Genomic DNA, 19,888 nt, shown 5'->3' on the forward strand with positions numbered 1-19,888 from the left:
TAGATGATATAGTTTGAGTGTGTGTGTGTGTGTTTAGTGTTTGCAGTCGGTAAGTGTGTTTGGGTGGCACTGTGACTTTAGTCACATGACCTGCTTTAGATGCGATTGACCAGAGATCAGACTCTGCAGGTGGGACTGAGTGTCCACCAGTTTAGATTTCATTAAAGAATGTGGGTAATGCTTGGTCGTTTTCTGGCACGAATATAACGTGAGCAGGTTTCTGGGCTATGGGTGATTACTTCATGCAATGAGAGAGCGTGTGTCCTTTGATCTGATTTAGTTTTGAGGTTAACGTGACATTTAACGTGACCAACTCCATACCATCAAGTGAGTTTACTCTGCCATTCAGTCATTCATGGTGATCATTTGGTAGCTGTCTCTGTGTCCAGGTCATGTCTCTGTTCTCCCACTTTGCAGTGTAAAGCCTTTGTATATGTGATATTTTACAAACCTGTTAGCACCCCCTCTCCCCTCTTGAGCCCCTTGTGGATATGGCATCCTCTTGTGGTTTGTAGTGCAGACCGCTGATTGGCATCTTGGTGTGTGGGTGACGCCCATAAGCTCGATACCTGCCTTGTCTCTTCTGCTATTGTCTCCACTGCTCCTCAGCACAGAGGGGAAGGCGTGCAGAGAGCAGGCGGATGGTGCTCCGCCCCCAAGTGCGGTGAGAGACTGTTTACCAGGCTCTATGCAAATGAGCCTTCTCCTTAGCTGCCGCCTGGTTGGCTGGCTTCCTGCCGAGGCCCTCTCTCTGGCTCTCAGTAGACTCTGCGTTTGCTGGCGTCTCTGAAAGGCGGGGTGAAGGGGGTTAGTGTGGGATAGAGAGCGAGAGAGCGAGCGACTGTGAAAGCAGGCAGCTGTCCACACCGGCACCTTGCACACGCAAACACTCAATGTACACACACAGAAAGCTGCCCTCTTCTGTCCTCTGCACCCCTTCCACAGTCTCGACCTTCCTCTGCAACCCTCAAAGTTGTCCTGGCGTCTTGTCAGCTTCGTCGGAGAACAGAAACATCTGAGTGACCAAGCAGCAGCAGTCTTTCACCACACCTTGGAAGCCAGCGATGTGCAGCTTTTATTTTAAAGCCGGTGATGTGCGATTTGAGGGGTGAGACTGGCAGAGAAGCGGCTGGCAGCAACGTTCAGGTGGGAGGAATCTGAACTTGAGGCTCTCACAGGATGTCTTCTTCTCTGTGAGCACCGCCACCTGGGTGTGGCATCCTAAACTCTTGCAGCAGGAGCATTTCCTGGATGGACCACAGCATCAGCTCAGCTTGTGTGGCGGTTTCCATGAGTTTGGGGGAATGTGGTATGGGTTATCTTTCGTGCTAAGGGGCTCCTAGTGAAGGCAGTCCATTGCCTGGATTTTGCTTATTCCTTCTCCTTTTGTTTCCTCGCCTCCTGCCCATGGGCACCCGCTGCATCAGCAGACGGCTCCGGAAGACGTGCTGCTACTCAGGCAGGAGGAGCAGTGAATGAAGAAGATGCTTTTGGATCCCGGCTTATTTTACATTATGTGATAGTAATTACACCCCGTTTGTGTGTGGACATCAGCAAAGGCTTTTCAGAGTGACTCTCTGCCCCCCCAGCCTGGACCAGATTTCAGCCTGCGATCGTCTACCCCTAATGGCATTCGGTTCCCGAGTCAGGTGACGAGACTTGGGGCTCTAAGCCCAGAGTGTTTGCCCAGGGACATGGACGACTCCAGCATCTTGAGAAGAAGGGGACTGCAGGTAAGAGATGCTGTGGGACAAGTCGGGTAATATAAGTGGAGGTTGGTGAACTTTTGCGAATGTGGCATGGCGTTCAAGGTTACCTACCGGAGGTTTACTGTTTGAAAAGTTCAGGCGAGAAGGGCCATTTTGATCAATTTCTGAGGCTCAATCTGCGTTTTGGTCCGAGGCAGCAGAGTAATGTGGGAACGCGGTGTGTCATTGCCCCTTCTTCAGTGTGGACGGATTCACACATTTCTTGTGAGTTGTCTCCATCCAGGCCTTATCCCTGCAGTCATGTGCTGCTCTATGTTTCATCCAGAGCACTTCAGCTTTGTTTATTTCTGGTGGCAGCGTAGCACACACACTCCCCCAGAGGTTTGTTGACATGCTCTTCCCGATTGTCTCTGTCATGTTCCTGTAGTGGTCCCTTTGCTTGTTCTGTGTGAGATCGTTCTTTGTCCCTTGTCTCTGTCCACAGTACTTTTCTAAGACAGTTAGACTATTTCAACTTGTGAGACGGACTCTTGTTTCTTGACTCTGCCCGGCACTTGTCCCATATGTACTTCGATTCCACTCTTGCACATTTTGTTTCTGCCTTGCATACACTTTTCTTTGTTTCTGCCCTGCACTCGTCCCCGAGGCAGTGTGCTACCCCTTTGCATCACGTGTCTCTGTCCAGCCTATGCCCTTGTGGCAGTCAGACTTCACCTGCGCTTATCCCCAACTGCACACTTGAGCTAACTCTGCCTTCCAAGAAGACTGCCAGTTGACGAGAGTCCTTTTATAATCCTCTGATTACTCAAATCAGTCACGTCTCTCTGGAGCTGCAGCTTTTCATCAATGGAGAGCAGCGTGTGAATGAGAGTTCACTGGCTTTTCATTGCTTTGCAGCTGCCTGTGTCCGCTGTGAGAGATGGGGGTTGTACAGCCACCCACTCTGCCTCTTAAGGGCGCCACTTGTGTTTCAGGTAGACTTACCTCAGCGGTGAGGCGGTCTGTTTAAAGGCTGTACTAATGTGGGAGGATGTGAGGGGGGGATTTTGGCCGCTTGTTTTAGGGTTCAAATGATCAGGTGGTATTTAGTCTTGTAACTTAACATCAGCAAAATCGAGGATCTGGTTATTGAGCTTCGCCGCAGCAAAGAGACTCTACACCCGACCACTATTCAGAGAGTGAATGTGGAAATCGTGCATTGCTACACATACTTGGGGGGTCCACATCCAATAATAACACAGAGGAACTGTAGAAGAAAGGGCAGAGAAGACTCTTTTCTTTCTTAGGTGTATGCATTGCTTAATGTGGCTGATGGCTTCCTTTACATGTTCTACAACTTTGTGATGGCCAGTGTGGTGTGTTGAGATGATAACATTTATTTTTTTTTTCTATTGTGCTTTTCACGGAGGGAAGGCTCAGAGTTCCTGTGAATATCAATCAATCAATCAATCAATCAATCAACATTTATTTCTATAGCACATATTCATACAAAAAAGTGTAGCTCAAAGTGCTTTACAAAATGAATAGAAAAATAGAAGACACAATAAAAAATAAACATAAGTCAACATTAATTAACATAGAATAAGTAAGGTCCGATGGCCAGGGTGGACAGAAAAAACAAAAAAACTCCAAAGGCTGGAGAAAAAAATAAAATCTGTAGGGGTTCCAGACCACGAGACCACCCAGTCCCCTCTGGGCAATCTACCTAACATAAGTCAAACAGTCCTCTTTGTATTTAGGGTTTTCATGGAAGGACCTGATGATGATGGTCACGTAGACTTCTGGCTTTCAGTCCATCATTGTTGGTGCATCAGGATGCTTTGAGTAGGTGGTGGTGGCACAGGTCACCACCACAAAGAAACTGGAAAAAGAAACAGAAAAGATAGTAGGGGTCAGTACGGATTTTAGAGCCACCATGAATAGTTATTATGATGAATTGAACATACAGAGGATCAGGATTAAGTTAAAGTGAAGTTAGGAGAAGGCCATGTTACAGTAATGTGTTCAGCAGTGTTTTAAAGTGCTCTACTGTATCAGCCTGGTGAATTCCTATTGGCAGGCTATTCCAGATTTGAGGTGCAGAACAGCAGAAGGCCGCCCGCCTCACCACTTCTTTTAAGTTTAGCTTTTGGAATTCTAAGGAGATGCTCATTTGAAGATCTGAGGTTACGATTATAATTATATATGTTATATAATATTATATTAATAATATATATAATATAATTAATATGAATATATAGATTATACTAATCACTAAATACTGAACTAGTGCACATAAAAATCCAGATTTGTTAAAACCCATGGAGAAGCATGGTAGAAGCTGATTAAACATTAGTGGAAACCAACGATAATCTGCTCATTCATTAGCTTTTGAACTGTTGTGGCCAGTTGACAATGGAGGAAATTAAAAATAGAACAAGTCAGAAATAAAGTCCCAGTCTTCAAGACCTTGGCCAAGTGGCCTCCCCTCGGACATTCCAGGTGCCATATGAATAAAATATATCATTATTTTTATTATTATTCCATAGTCACCCACCAGATCAACAAGCTAGTTAAGTTAGCCTGGTTCAGTTATGGGATGTATTCAGGACCCACTAGAGGTGATGGTGGAGGAGAGTGAAGAGAAAACTGATGCCCGTCCTGTCAGTGACACACTAACATTGAGGACTTACAGCTAACAAATCATTCAGCAGACGTGTGTCAAGAAATGCAAATGGAGCTCCTCCATATCTATGATAATATGTGTCTATAGTGCATAATTGATACCGCTCTCTTATCATTTGCCAAGGCAGATGTTTTTATTGGGGTTTTTTTTTTTTATATACAGGGAGATTCACTCGAAAGAGGCCCATGGACATTCTAATGTAACTCCCGTTAGAATGAAGCAATCTGAACCAAAAAAATACGCTATATACCTTGACGTGTGTGTAATTGATTACATTACATGTCGTGCTGGAAATGGTTTCCATTTTCTGCCAGGCACATTTCGATGCCGCGCTCCATGTTCCTGAACATATCGGCAAGCGTCTCAGTGGGGTAAGAGCAGCAATTTCACGTTGTTTTCCTTCAAATCCACAGTGCGAGGCTTTTTCCGATTGAGCAGACCCCAGAGGAAGAAGTCCGTTGATGTCAGATCCGGTGACCGTGGTGGCCAAAGCCCCTGTTGCCGAAGAAGGACTCAATTTCTGCCATGCTCCTGGCCAATGTGTGACATGTTGCCGCATCTTGCTGGAAGTAATGTCAATGTCAATTTATTTATATAGCACATTTAAGGCCTTGTTCACACGGGCGTTAAGTTTTTGGATAAACGAACTTGCTCTGAACGTCCCAGACGTTGCATTTTGTGGTGGCGATCGATTGACTTCTACACCGCCGTTCGTTTGTCTCTGTCTAACGCCAGCCTGCAGCCCAAATTGCAGTTTGTGTGTTAACCTGTGGCGGCAGTGTCGGGAACTGGATATGAAAGCCCTTGTCGTTTCATTTGAGGTGCCTCCTTTCAATATGGACCATTTTGCTATGTTAGATATTAATCTTCTTGTCCTCCGAAGCGTAAAATAAACGCGCAGAAAACGAACTAGAAGCGGTTTCCTTGCATTCGTTGGGTTTTGAACGCCAAGAAAAGCTGCATGCAACGTTTTTTTGATGCCATATAAACGCGCTGCCGGACAAATGCACGTCACCAAAGCCCGTGTGAACACTCTCATTGACTCCTACGTGTAGAAAACACTCGGCGCTTGATCCGCTCACGGACACTCTGACGCAAAAAAAACGCTCGATTTTAACGCCCGTATGAACAAGGCTTAAAACAACACAGTAATGCTGCGGCCAAAGTGCTTTACAATAAAAGAATAAAAGAAAAAACAATAAACAATAAAACATAAATAGTAATAAAATATATGAACATAAAATAAGATAGATAATAAATAGAAATAATGTTATATGATCACAAAGAGGAAACCATCAGTATTACTGAAGGTCACTGAATGCAAGTGAAAAGAATTGAGTTTTTAATCTTGTTTTGAACAGTTCAATTGTAGACGACTCCTTAATATGATAAGGTAGAGAGTTCCACAGATGAGGTGCCACAGCTGTCCCCCTTAGTTTGACACTCAGTACGAGGGACAACAAGAGACAACTGACCAGAAGATCTCAGCACTCTGGATGGCTGATGTAAAACACACAATTCAGATAAATAGGCAGCAGCGAGACAATGTAAAGATTTAAAAACTAGCAACAAGATTTGAAAATCAATTTGAAAACTGACAGGCCGCCAGTGTAAAGAAGGTAAAATAGGAGAAACAGAGTCAGACTTCCTTGCCCCAACCAAAAAGCGAGCAGCAGCAATCTGGACCAACTGTGACCTGCGTATCAGAGATCTGTGCCTGAAGAAACTCTTCACTTAGGGAAGTGGGGTGCCTCCCCAGGCTTAGGGGTGCCAACTGAAGTGCTAAGTGGATGTATACCCAATCTCCCCACCCCTGCCTCACTTGCTTATCATACTCTCAGCAAAGAAGAACACAGCTGTCTTGTCTGAAGGCGATAATTAAAAGTAAGAAAGCTGCTGAGTCTACAGCGCCTGACACACTTCTGCGCGCCGCAGTCGTTGCGCCTCCTTGCTCGTCTGGGGTTACTGCTGAGTGCGTCAACTTCCTGAAATGAGTAGTTGGCTTTGGTTTCGAGACATGTGGCAGGAAAGCTTTTATATCTAAGGCTGATATGAGGTCCAGTGATGGATCTGTATTCCGTAATTCATCCTTTTGTGATGGAAACTTGGAAGTGGGTGTCCATCCATCACTTTGCCTTTAAAAGCTGTCTTATTCAATTATAGGGTCACAAGAGTGGAGGTGGAACTGCTCACATGTGGTCTCCCTGGAGTTTTTCAGTATGAGTCGTTGTGTCTGTCCCTACCCACTGGCTTCTCCTCACATTTGCATACATTTACGTTTATTCTCTTAGCGGACGCTTTTATCCAAAACCATTTATGAAAACAGGTCAGCATAACCGAGTAAACATCAGTCTGGAGGACTGTCTTGGATCACGCCTGTGCTCTCGTTTTACACTTGGTGCCCTGCATTTGTTGTCTTTACCTGTGTGCTCTGTGTAGGCCTGTGCTGGCAGACAGTTAACCCTTTATTTATGTAAAATCTGACTTACTACTGTTTTTTGTTTAGTTTTTAATTTTTGGGATGTTAATCTTTTAACAATGGATCAGCGCCTTCTTCATTGGTAAAATGCCCTCAATCTCAGTTTATAAAATGAGCAGAGCTGTGAAGAATACAACATTACACTTGCCTTTCCAAAGCTCTGAAAGTTAATTTCATTCAATAGGGAACAGTTTCTGCCTTTGGTCACAATTCATTGTTTTAAATACAACTGCCAAAATATAAAAAGACATTGCCGTGTTAGTGACCGTAGGTGTGAATAAAACGAAGGAGCGATAAGGAAGATGGATGTTAATCCAAAGGTAAATAAAACTTGTGCAGTTTGGACACTTTGTGTTTTCACACCAAAGAGTCAACAAGAACCAGAAAGCATAGAAGATGCTGTTTGCTGACTACAGATTTAAGTGCCACTCGTTAAATTTTCAAATACAAGCAATTCGAGACCTGCCTAAAACACAACTACACAGATACTTTTGAAAGATCTGAGTTAATATTGATAGACAGAGATTATTCGGTTATATATTTTAATCAGTTTGGCATCGCTTTGTGCTATTATGAGTTTAACTTGTATATTTACTAGCCGTGCCCCACGGCTCCACCCGTATAATAGTGAAAAAGGACAGTGAGGAAGGCCCTGCCCGGCTCCCCACTTCTCACATTATGCGTCCTCCTCTCCTTGGCCCGCAGCCTCCGTCTCAGATTAGCGTGAATATGTCGATCCTGCAAGCGAACTCTGATTCTTAGCGCAATGAGAGAAGTCGCAAAATCAACAGGAATGTTCACGCAAATTATAGAAATAAAAACAGATCTAAGTCCATTAAGTAGTCGTCTCATTTGCTAGCTAAGCGGATGTAAGATACGACCCGTGGCTGGAGCGTGAGTGAGGAGAGCTTGGCCCACTGCATGCCTCTCGTATTTGCGCAAATAAATTGGTACCGCAAGTGAACTATGATACTTAGCACGATGAGAGAGCTCGCAAAATCAACTGGAATGTTCAAGTAAATTATATAAAAAAACTCAATCTAAATCTGTGCAGTAGTTCTCTCGTGAAAAGCAGAGAGACAGACGTTGGATTGTATGTATGTATATATATATAGAGAGAGAGAGAGACTGACATACATTCTTCTTCTTCTTCTTCTAAAGCTTTACTGCCTTCATGTGGGGGTTGCTGCGTACCCTTTGTCGCCTGGTACGCCTTTCTTCCTTCGCTCTCCCTTCACAAAGTCCATCCACTTTCTCTTTTCTCATCCTCTTCACCTTCGTGTCCATGATTGTTCTTCCAGTATTGTTCACCTCTCTTCTCATTAAATGTCCATACAATTTTAACCTTCTTTCCTGTATTTTCCAAGAGGTTTCCTAAACTTTTGACCGTGGCTCTGATTCTCTCATTCCTGATTCTGTAATGCTTCATCTTACCTTTGTCTATTGTCTTATTTTTATATGCATGCATTATAAATTCGTAAAAATCTGTAATTGTATTGTACACTAGAAGTTGTTACAGATCTCTGGGCCTGTCACTTACTCAGTAAGGAATGCTTGACATAACATAAATTGAACTGAAGCGTTCTCTGCTTCTTCATCGTCAGCCTCACCTTCTGCATAGGGGGCATGCCATTTATGATTCATTTTTATAAGCACTTACAACTTGAAGCATTTTAATCACATATTTTTTGTTATTTATAGGCTACCGTTTACAGGGAAGTGTTTGTCTAAATATAAACTTGCAATGTTTGTTTAAAAGAAAAATTGTACAGCTTATTCAAATGCAAAAAAGTACCTTCTACATACTGTTTTTTAGGCAACTTTTGCTAATGAAGTGATTTGTTCTGTTTAAACAAAAAGTTACAGTGTAAATAAAAATCTATTTTCTGATTAAACATATTTGTTTAAATCAAAAAGTCTGCAGTATGTTATCCCCATGCCTGTGTCCCCAACCCTGTGAACAATGTCAGAATATCCGTCTACCATTTGTATTTTATGCTTGTTAGATAAATGGCCTACAAGTACAACCCCTAGTCCTGTGTCTTTGGATCTGCCTCTACACTTATGTCTTAATATACAGCTGCACAGTGGTCGGTTTTCTGTTTTTAATTCTATTGTAACAATAGAATAGACAAGAAGGATATAACAAAGCATTAGGGACTAGCTGGTACCCCATTTAATGTGTTCAATTGTGGAAAAGAAAAAAGGTTTAAAGCAAAAGTGTTGGGTCATGTGTAGGCCTGTTAGTTAATCTGCTCACTGCCTCTTGTTCGTGTAAAATCTGACTTACTGCTGTTTGTTTCTTTTGGATCGGAGCCTTGTTTGTCCTCTGGTGCCCCTCTTCTCAGGCTCCCTAAATGTGGGCGCGTCTTGCTCACTGGTATCAGGATCGCAAGTAGACTCAACTTTCGCTCAACACAATCGTTTATGTAGCCCTTGGGGCAGAAGAGGCGGGCGCTCTGGGAGTACAAAGCAGACATGATGTCAGTGGGCTTCGTTCTCTTGACTGCGGGTAAAAGAGAAGATGATGTTAGCGACCATGTTTCCCCAGACACCAGTCTGTGTATTCTTACCTTGGAAATGTCGCTAGGATGTTCCAGATTTGTGTGTGGTGACACTGTTCTTGAATACGCTTCCCTGCAATGGGTCTGTCATTTCTGTTATGATTCATGACACCAAAAATATTTTGTCATAGATAAATTTACCTAAAGAAAAGATTATTGTCATCTTAGATAGATAGATGAGGAATTGTATGATAGATAGATGGATAGATAGAGGTATACACTATATGGACAATAAGTTTTGGGACGCCTGACCAGTATACCAACAAGGACTTTAATGGTATTGCTTTCAAATACATAGACTTTAATATGGAGTTGGTCCCCCCTAACAGCTATAAATCCTTCTACTCTTATTGGAAGGCTTTCCACAAGATTTTTGAGTACTTCTGTGAGGATTTGCACCTATTCGTTCTGTAGAGCAATTTATAAGGTCAGGCACTGATGTTGGACGAGAAGGCCTGGCTCGCAATCTCCATTCCAGTTTATCCCAAAGATGTTTAATGGGGTGGAGATCAGTCCGCTTTGCGGTTCAGTCAATTTCTTACACACTGATCTCATCCGAACATGTGTTTATGGACCTTGCTTTGTGCACAGTCATGCTGGAATAGAAAAGGGCCTTCCCCAAACTGTTTCCACAAATTTGGAAGCATAGTGTTTTCCAAAATGCCTTGGTATGTTGAAGCATTAAGCTTGCCCTTCGATGGAAGTAAGGGACCTAGCCCAAACCCTGGAAAACAGGTCCCACACCATTATCCTCTCTCCACAAAACTTCACAGTTGGTTCTCCCAGCATCCACCAAACCTAGACTCACCCATCTGACTGCCAAACAGAGAAGTGTGATTCGTCACTCCATATAACACATTTCCACTGCTCCATTGTCCGATGGTGGATTGCTTTACAACACTCCATCCGACAACTGGCATTGGACTTGGTGATGTGAAGCTTGCATGCATCTGCTTGACTATGGAAACCCATTCCACGAAACTCCCACTGCACAGTTTTTGTGCTTACATTAATGCCAGTCGAAGTTTAGATCTCTTCAGCTATGGAATCAGCAGAGTGTTGGAGACTTTTACGCACCATGCACCTAAGCAATCGTTGACCCTGCACTGTGACTTTACATGGTCTTCTGCTCTTTGGCTGACTTGCTGTTGTTCCTAAATGCTTCCACTTTCCAATAATGCCATTTACAGTTGACCGTGAAATTTTCAGCAGGGATGAAATTTCACGAGCCATCTTATTGCAAAGGTGGAATCCAATCATAGTATGACGCTTAAAGTCACCGAGCTCCTCAAAACAACCCATTTTGTTTCGCAAATACATACATTAGTAGATTACCGAGAACTTGCTTAATCAGTTGATAGTGGGTACACCACAAGAGATGGGATATAATGAAAGGCACACTTGCATATGGATGGATAGATAGATAGATATGAAGGGCACTATATAATAAATAGATGTGATAGGAACTATATAATAGATAGATGTGAATGAACTATACAATACTGTAAATAGATAATATGAAGGGCACTATATTATAGATAGATAGATGTGAAGGAACTATACAATACTGTAGGTAGATGATATGAAGGGCACTATATTATAGATAGATAGATGTGAAGGAACTATACAATAGATACATGATATGAAGGGCACTATATAAAAGATAGATAGATAGATAGATAGATAGATAGATAGATAGATAGGCACTATATAATAGATAGATAGATAGATACTTTATTAATCCCCAAGGGGAAATTCACATAATCCAGCAGCAGTTGTTTGCTCATTAGTTCATTAAAAGGCCGATGTCTTAATTTGTACTCGTTGACTGGCACACTGCTATACAATAGCACAAAAAAGGTTTGCTGCATTATGATGGCACTTTTGGATGTTGTATAGAGACTTGTATGTATTGCAATATTGAGATTTATTTGGAAAAATGATTTTATTTCTTTACATATTCAATACGAAGGTTCTTTAGCCAGCATAAACTTGCAATGTTCACCCATTTGGCGGTGTGGGCACTGCATGATGGCACATTGCTATTGCTCTCTCTACTCGGCTTACTCCCACTGTTGGTTATTTTCTCCCAAAGAGAGTCCATCAGAAAGAATGTTTTACCGACTGTCCACTTCAGTCAGTGTAGGCAGCCTGGTGGCCCTGAGACTAGGCATCTGCGCTGGCAATTGGAAGGTTTGAATCTCATAAATGCCAGAACTGATTCCACTCCATTGGGCCCTGGAGCAAGGCCCTTAAACTGCAGAGTATGACGTTATCCTGCATCTATCCCTGCCGGCCGGTCCTCCAACTTGTAAAGGAAAATTCAGGGGTGGTTGGCGGGATTGGCAAAAAAAAAAAACTCTCACGCTGTTCCATTCCATTCAAACTAGTTTGGTGCTAAGATGTCACCCATTGCACTGCTGCACTTGGGTCCTAATTGGGATCCTGAAGGGGTTTGTGGTACGGTGGGTGCAGCAACGTGCTGTATCAGTGCATGCTCCCAACCTCACTTCATCCATCTATTTTCCAACCCGCTGAATCCTAACTACAGGGTCACGGGGGTCTGCTGGAGCCAATCCCAGCCAACACAGGGCGCAAGGCAGGATCCAATCCTGGGCAGGGTGCCAACCCACCGCTGGACACACACAAACACACCCACACACCAAGCACACACTAGGGCCAACCTCACTTCAGTCAGTGATTAAGTTGGCATTCTCTTAAATTTAGTTTTCTACCCTTTTTGCCTCCGTTTTGTAGTAAAGGTGTCATTTAGGAACATGGGCAAATTTATATGGTAATTAGATCATGAATATTCAAAAAAGGCATTTGTATGCCATATATGGCTACTGATGGGACATGACGGGGACATGAGCACATTGTTTTAAGTTAATTTGACATTTATAAATGGCACGTGGTTTACGTATGGTTTTATAGATCCATTTATTTCCGCATGTGTGTTGTTTTTGCTTTTTGAGTGTAAGCAGATTTTTAGTATAGAAGCTTAGCAAGTTTTTATAGAGGCGGACCCGGTCTTCATTTGGTCACACTGATGCAGTGTTGTGCGCATAACAGCAAGGAAGAGAAATGGCAAATAAAGAACTGCAGTTGTTACTTTTAAACACATTGCTCTCTGCATGTACTGTAGAAGCCTGGAGCTGGAAAGGTGGATGGTGAGATTTGAAGAGCTCTGATGGAAAGGAATGGTGCGACAATCTCAGAATGTTAACGGGGATGTTCGATTTCTTGTATCAACATTTGCCTGCAGGTCTCCAAAGACATTTTCAGCTTTTTCCATGGTGGTGTTTTTGCCGTATGACCTCAACTGGATGATCAGCAGGTGAAGTGACTTTGCACAGCAAGTCAGCGATGGAGATAATCTTGACAACTTTGTAGTTAACTTTTGATTAACTTAACACCTAAGCCACACTGCCTTGAAAAAAATATTTTATAGCATCTTTACACGGTGAGCATTATAACAAGACGCTTTACTGGCCAATTAAGATGTTTATCCCAGATTTCCATGTTTTAATTCCATTATGTGAGGTTGAATGGATTAAGATCTCCCTTGAGGCCTCTGCAGGATATTGACCCTTTGAACTGACCTCCATTCCAAAACACTATGCTGAAACTCTATCTAGGCTTCCATATTTCTAGAGCTGACACACAGACAGATGTGCTTGCTTTTAGCATCATCTGTATAGTCAATGATGAGGCAGAAGTGGACGGTCTGAAATGTTCACCATTTGGGGTCACATTGGCTGCCGGTAACAGGAGTGTATTTACACTGTGTATACATTGAGTAAGTGGTATGTTCAGTCCTACTACTTTGTGCTCTTTTGCCAAATGCCACCACAGTGCCCACTCTTGTCAGTGCTGGGTTGCTGTGCACTACATCCCAACATTCCTATCTGTCAGTGTGTGTGGAGTCCATTGTGCAGATTGCTCAGCGGAGCTCATGTCCAAATCTCCACTTCTGCTAATTTCATTTGTTTCCTCCTGAAATGAATTTACTGATGGGCTTTGGTGATGGAGCGGCATGACTCCAGTGCAGGGCCGTGTTATTTATATCTGTCACTTTGCAGATGAATTCAGAGCGTGAGGGCTGAGGTCACGAGGCTACTGATTAAATGAAGTCCTGGAGGACGCAGCATGTTGGTCAGTGCCAAGCGGCCTCTGCCCAAGAATCCCTTCCTCTCTCAACATTTGCACCTCGTTGGAAATTTGGGTTGCATTTTGCTGTCTCCCCCCTTCCCCCTTATTCCTCGGGTCTCTTTCTCTGAATCCCTCTCTATTTTTTTTTTTTTTTTTTTTTTGCATTTTTCATGTTATAATTCACGTTCATATTTGCCTATTCTTGGGCATCCCTGAAACTTCAAAAATGAGTTATAAATCTTTTCTCAGGTTTTCTGATCTAGGCAGTCTATGGCTGACATCTGCTTTTCGTTTAGAGGCCTTATTTAAAGGCTTTGAATCCTTTTAACGTTATTTTCAACGCTGTTTTGTTTTTCCAACGGGCGGTGTCATTTTGATAGTTTCACACCACTTGATATCATGCTAACACAACCCACAATGCGCCAGGATGTTGTGATGATGCCATCATCGGTGCGACTAAGTAATGGTGACCTCTTGCTGCTCCAGTTTCTTCAAGATTGAATTTAGTTGCAAACTCTGTGCTTTGCATCGGATTCCTCCCACAATCCAGAGACATGCAGGTTTGGTGCATTAGTGATCCTAAATTGTCCCTAGTGTGTATGCTTGGTATGTGTGTGTGTGTGCCCTGCGGTGGGCTGGCACCCTGTCTGGGGTTTGTTTCCTGCCTTGTGCCCTGTGCTGGCTGGGATTGGCTCCAGCAGACCCCCATGACCCTGTAGTTAGGATATAGCAGGTTGGAAATGACTGACTGACTGAAATCTGTAGGCTAAGACTTTTGTTCGGCACTTAGGCTTTGGGTTTTGATTTTGGTGTTTCTGATTATTTTGTACCTGATTTTTCTACATTTACTTTTACATTTATTCACTTAATCACCTGCTTTTAATTCAAAGCGACTTTCAAAAGAGCACCACCAAGTAAACATCCATCTGGGAATTAATGTTACAGGATGAAGTTACAAACTTGATCACCAAAAGTAAATATCTCAAACCCAATTTGCCAGTAAGCTACTCTTGCAAACAAGCAGCTAGTTAGACACAAATTGATCAAACAAACAATCATTGAGGGAGTCAGTAATTCAGATGGAGGTGGGCAGCCCATTCCACCACCTCAGAGACTCCACATCAAACGAGTCTGGATTGAGACTTCCAGATGCCGTTCATCAGCATACCAGAGTGGGCGAGAAGGAAAGGAGGACATCACAAATGTCTCCGTACACAGAGTTGCTGATCCATTGACTACTCTCTAGGCAAGCATCAAGGGGTTTAATTTAATATGTGCTGCTGCATGAAGCCGATGTAGTGATCTGAAAAGAGGAGTAAACATGTGCCCACCTCGGCTGCTGGAACACCAGACGTGCTGCTGCATATTGAATCGTCTGCAGACGCTTGGTGACACATGCTGGTAACTCCTGTCAGCAGAGATCTGCAGAAGTCCAGATGTGAAAAGAGCAAAGCCTGAATCAGGAGCTGTTCTGCATACTTCATCAGATATGGTCTTATCTTGCGGGTGTTGTATACGTTGAGTCTTCTCGACGTTGTATTGAGTTTTCTCCCAGTCCTTCCTCATAAAGGATTTCAGTCAGTAATTTCCGCCCTACTTTATCTCTTTCTTTTTTTTTTTTTTTTTGGTTGTGCACCGACTGACTTTGTGGTTAAAGAGATAAGTAGGATCCCGCTGACTCTGCTCATTCTGTTATTACTTTCAAATATTCCAGTCAGTAAAACAGCAAAGCATTGTGAGATGGCTGTCACTAGCATGAGAGAGACGAGATTAGGAGCAGGCGCTGATACAGCGCATTGCCGCACCCGCCGCATGACAAACCAACTCAGGATCCCAGATTAGGACCCGAGTGCAGCCATGCAACGGGTGACACCTCAGCACCTCGCTAGTTCAGATGGAATGGAACCAGCGTGAGGTTTTCTGTGGTGGCTGGAGTGGCAATTCTGCCACCAACCCCCAGGTTTTTCCCTGCAGGTTGGAGGGCCTACATGCAGATGAACGTCATACCCAGGACGGAGCAATTGCAGGTTAAGGGCCTTGCTCAGGGGCCCAACAGAGTCACTTCTGCTGTTTACGGGATTTGAACTTGTTATGTATTGAAATAAATGTAACAATTAGTGATGAGCGAGCACCAAAGTGGCACATCCCCGTTATAAATAGGAGGAGCGTGGGTGCGGAGGGAAGAAGAAAAAAAGAGAAGGACGGAGGTTAAGGAAAGAGGAAGACAGGAAGCCATAAAAGATGGTGCAGGTGTAGGAGCAAGAGAGCGATTGAGCAGGCTCACTGGACTGAAGGAAGGTAAGATGGGAGGAGAGCCCTGGCAGAGTGTTTGGCCGACAGGGGCCAGGAAGAAGTGGTCGCTCTAACTGAGCAATTTAGAGGAGCTGGAGTGACCTGAAGTGTAGATGACTTGCCGTGTAGGTCCATGGAAGGCAGTGGGTATCAGGGAGGCTTGGGAACGTTGAGCGCCCTGGTCGTTGGGGAACCCGAGTCTCGGCCCTGCGAATCAGCTATAGGGATCAAGGGGAAGGAAGGCTACCGGACTAGAAGGAAAGTCAGCTGCACCTGCAGGTAGGGCGACACTAATGTTGCACGGCCCATAGAGGAGAAGCAGGGGAGCCACCAGTTAAAAGGAGAAAGCACCGGGTTTTTAAAGAAGGCACTGCTTCCTGCCTATTGATTTTACAAGAAGTGTTTATTGGATTTTTAACCTCCACTTTTATCAGCCTGTTTTTATGGATTATTTATAGTGATGAGCGAGCACCAAAGTGTTCGGGTGTTCGGTCCGAACACATCGCGATGTTCTTGTGCTCTACCGAGCACCCGAGTATAATGTAAGTCGATGGGAGACAACCAGGCACCCCCTGCTCTGAAGAGGTCCATTGGAAAAGGTCAGAAAGTGACAGAAACACCACCCAAATGGACCGGGAACAGCAAGGGGATGATGTCTGGATGCATCTTGGACTCCCAAGTCGCTGCTGGGAACCAGTTTGTCCGAGTTGTACGCCACTTTTACAGACTGACAAAAACACGCTCAAAACCCCCCCAAAAAATCAATTTTACTGGAAAAATAACGCTCTAAAGCATTATACGACAGTGCCTGCAGGTGAGCTGACGCTCTAAAACATTATACGCCAGTGCCTGCAGGTGAGCTGACGCTCTAAAACATTATATGCCAGTGCCTGCAGGTGAGCTGACGCTCTAAAACATTATACGACAGCGCCTGCATATATAGCACCCGATGATGTGTTCCGGCCAGCCAATCACTGTAATGCCAGCACCTGACGTGGCTACTGGCATTACAGTGAGGGCAGTACTTACCTGCCCCTTGATTGGCTGTCTCCAACCCGTGAAACGTGCGGGGCGGGGACTCGAGCATGGCACACAAGCACATGTGGTGCTCGTTCAAGTAGCGTCATACTCCGAGCAGAACACATGTTCGGCCGAGAATGCTCACTCATCACTAGTAACAATGACTGGTAGTATTCCCAGGCAGCCCGAGTGGGGTTGAGAGATATCTTGGACAAGTGGTTACTGAAAACGTTCTTAGTAAAAAGCCTACTGTGCAGTAAACATAACTTCTGGCCTCAGTGTCTGTCATTGAACATCAGCCTCAAATTACCCAACATAGCAGAACTGGCATCCTTCTGATTGCCAGTGCAGATCCCTACCCTCAGAGCCACCACTCTGCCCGTGGTGTATTGCCTAGTATAAGATACTTTTAATATTGCGTTTGATCTTTTTAAAGTTCTTCTTTTACAATTATGTAAGCCCTGGAAGTATGCACTGCTAAGTTAAACTGCATTTATAAAAAGCAGCTTCCCAAGTGGCTCAAAATTGCAGCTAACAGGGCCCCAGAGGAAATGCAAAACAAAATCTGTAACGCTTTACCGAAAACTGCCCACTTCAAAGTTGTAAAGATTCAAGTCTCAGAAAACACGCACTCCACTTTTCAGACAACAAAACAAGGCTGAAAACAATTTTTCAAACAAATTCTTCAGTCCACTGCTTGCTGTTCATCTTTAGTGTAAACTGAGAGAGGAGCGGCCGTGTTTACTCTTAGAAAACAACACGACAAACTTACCGATCGAGGCCGAACATTTTCCACTGTGACCGCAGACAGACCGTGTTTCTTCATGTGCACGGGATAAGCTGTATGGCCGACACAAACAAAATAATGACAAAAGCGACGATCACTCAGAATAACATGAAAGACGTCTGGAAAGCACTGATTAGATGTGCTGGACTCGAGCAATTCAGGGTGCAGGTGCTGAAAGGGGATGTGGACAAAGCTAATGTCCTGAACCAAATGTTTAGTAGATTTTTCCCTCCCACTTCCTCCTTCCTCCAATGACCAGTGCCCCCCAGTCTCCATGCTACATTAACAGCTTCCACCACATCAACTGGAATGGCCAGTGATGAGTCCACCTCTGATCATCAGTGCTGGCTGTCCATAACTGGACATCAAGTAAGGAGGCACCTGAAGAAGCTACACACAGGAAAAGCTGTGGGACCAGATGGAGTCAGTCCTTGAGTTCTTAAGGGGCTGTGCTGTCCTCTGTCACCTGTTCAGTCTGTCCCTTAGGCTACAGAAAATGGTGCTTCTGTGGAAAACATCCTGCATCGTTCCTGTTCCATAGAAGGCAGGCGTCTCGTCATCTAATGACTAAATACAACTGGCACTGACGTCTCTCATCACGAAGACCTTTGAGAGACTGGTCCTGCATTATAGGTGTCCTATTGTGGTAGACAACCTGGACCGACTACAGTTTGCCTATCAAACAAAAACTGGAGTGGACGATGAGATTATCTGTCTTCTACGCAAGGCTTATTCTCACCTGAACAAAGCTGGGCCGGAAATAGAATATGATGTGTAAAAGGATTTCACTCGACACATTTAAAAAGGTTTGGGGCAGCCACCCGTATATTATTCCTGGCTGCAAAAGAGTCTTTGAAAATACAGAGATGTTCTCTATATCGAGTCCAAAACAGAACTGAAGAAGGGTTGACAAGATGGCAGCTTTAAGGGATAGGACAGGAAATGATGTAAGGGGACCGGAAGTGGTGTTTCTTCATTAGTCAGCCGTAACTGGAAGTGATATTCTTCTAGGCGCCAGGACCCAGAATTGACATAATCTGTTTTAAATCAGACAGATTTTCCCGCGGCTGGTCTGTAGAGGTAACAAGAGAAGGTTTAGCGCACCCCGCCACCCCCTGGCCTGGCGTGGAATTACCTTTGCTTGGTCCATACAATGTCTTCCTAGTCGCACGTGTGTGACAGATGGAAAAGAGAGATACACCTCCATTGTGGTGACCGTGAATGAGGGGAAAAGTCAGAAGGAAAATTGAAGAAGTAATGTCTTATTGTGATCAGACCACTGAAAGTACATATAAAAGCCAGTTGTAAAAGGGACCAATGTGTGTCTGTAATCTGATGTACAAGATGTTCAGTTATAGACAAATTCATTTGTCACTTCTGCTGTTCTGATTGAATATTAGAAAAGTGGTGACAAGAACAGGCCGTTCGGTCCAACAAGCATGTTCATCCTATTCACCACAATTGTCCAAAATAGCATCGAGTTGAGATGTGAAAGTCAATAAAGTCCCATTCTCCACTACACTACTCACAGTTGTGCTTGAAAGTTTGTGAACCCTTTAGAATTTTCTATATTTCTGCATAAATACAACCTAAAACATCATCAGATTTTCACTCAAGTCCTAAAATTAGATAAAGAGAAACCAGTTAAACAAATGAGACAAAAATATTATACTTGGTCATTAATTTATTGAGAAAAATGATCGAATATTACATATCTGTGAGTGGCAAAAGTATGTGACCCTTTGCTTTCAGTATCTGCTGTGACCCCCCTTACTAAACGTTTCCGGTAACTTTTGCTCATTCCTGCACACCGGCTTGGAGGAATTTTCGTCCATTCCTCCGTACAGAACAGCTTCAACTCTGGGATGTTGGTGGGTTTCCTCACATGAACTGCTCACTTCAGGTCCTTCACAACATTTCCATTGGATTAAGGTCAGGACTTTGACTTGGACATTCCAGAACATTCACTTTATTCTTCTTTAGCCATTCTTTGGTAGAACGACTTGTGTGCTTAGGGTCGTTGTCTTGCTGCATGACCCACCTTCTCTTGAGATTCACTTCATGGACAGATGTCCTGACATTTTCCTTTAGAATTCTCTGATATCATTCAGAATTCATTGTTCCATCAATGAAGGCAAGCCGTCCTGGCCCAGATGCAGCACAACAGGCCCAAACCCTGATACTCCCACCACCATGTTTCACAGATGGGATAAGGTTCTT

The 19,888-nt window shown here is 43.8% G+C and overlaps 1 protein-coding gene across 3 annotated transcripts in view; it reads left to right on the forward strand.

Moving 5' to 3' along the window:
* mast2 (microtubule associated serine/threonine kinase 2) overlaps nt 1–19,888 on the forward strand; it is a 457,031-nt gene that overhangs the window by 200,085 nt on the left and 237,058 nt on the right. Inside the window, exon 1 of one of the 3 annotated variants that reach the window (XM_039735196.1) lies at nt 827–1,733. The exons of the other annotated variants lie outside the window; for them this stretch is intronic. Coding sequence (XP_039591130.1) covers nt 1,695–1,733 — 39 coding nt within the window. The 5' untranslated portion in view covers nt 827–1,694. Of the gene's footprint in view, nt 1–826; nt 1,734–19,888 lie in introns of those variants that run through there. 3 annotated transcript variants of the gene reach the window in all.

The sequence above is a fragment of the Polypterus senegalus genome, chromosome 14, assembly GCF_016835505.1.
Source record: "Polypterus senegalus isolate Bchr_013 chromosome 14, ASM1683550v1, whole genome shotgun sequence".
Taxonomy (NCBI): domain Eukaryota; kingdom Metazoa; phylum Chordata; class Cladistia; order Polypteriformes; family Polypteridae; genus Polypterus; species Polypterus senegalus.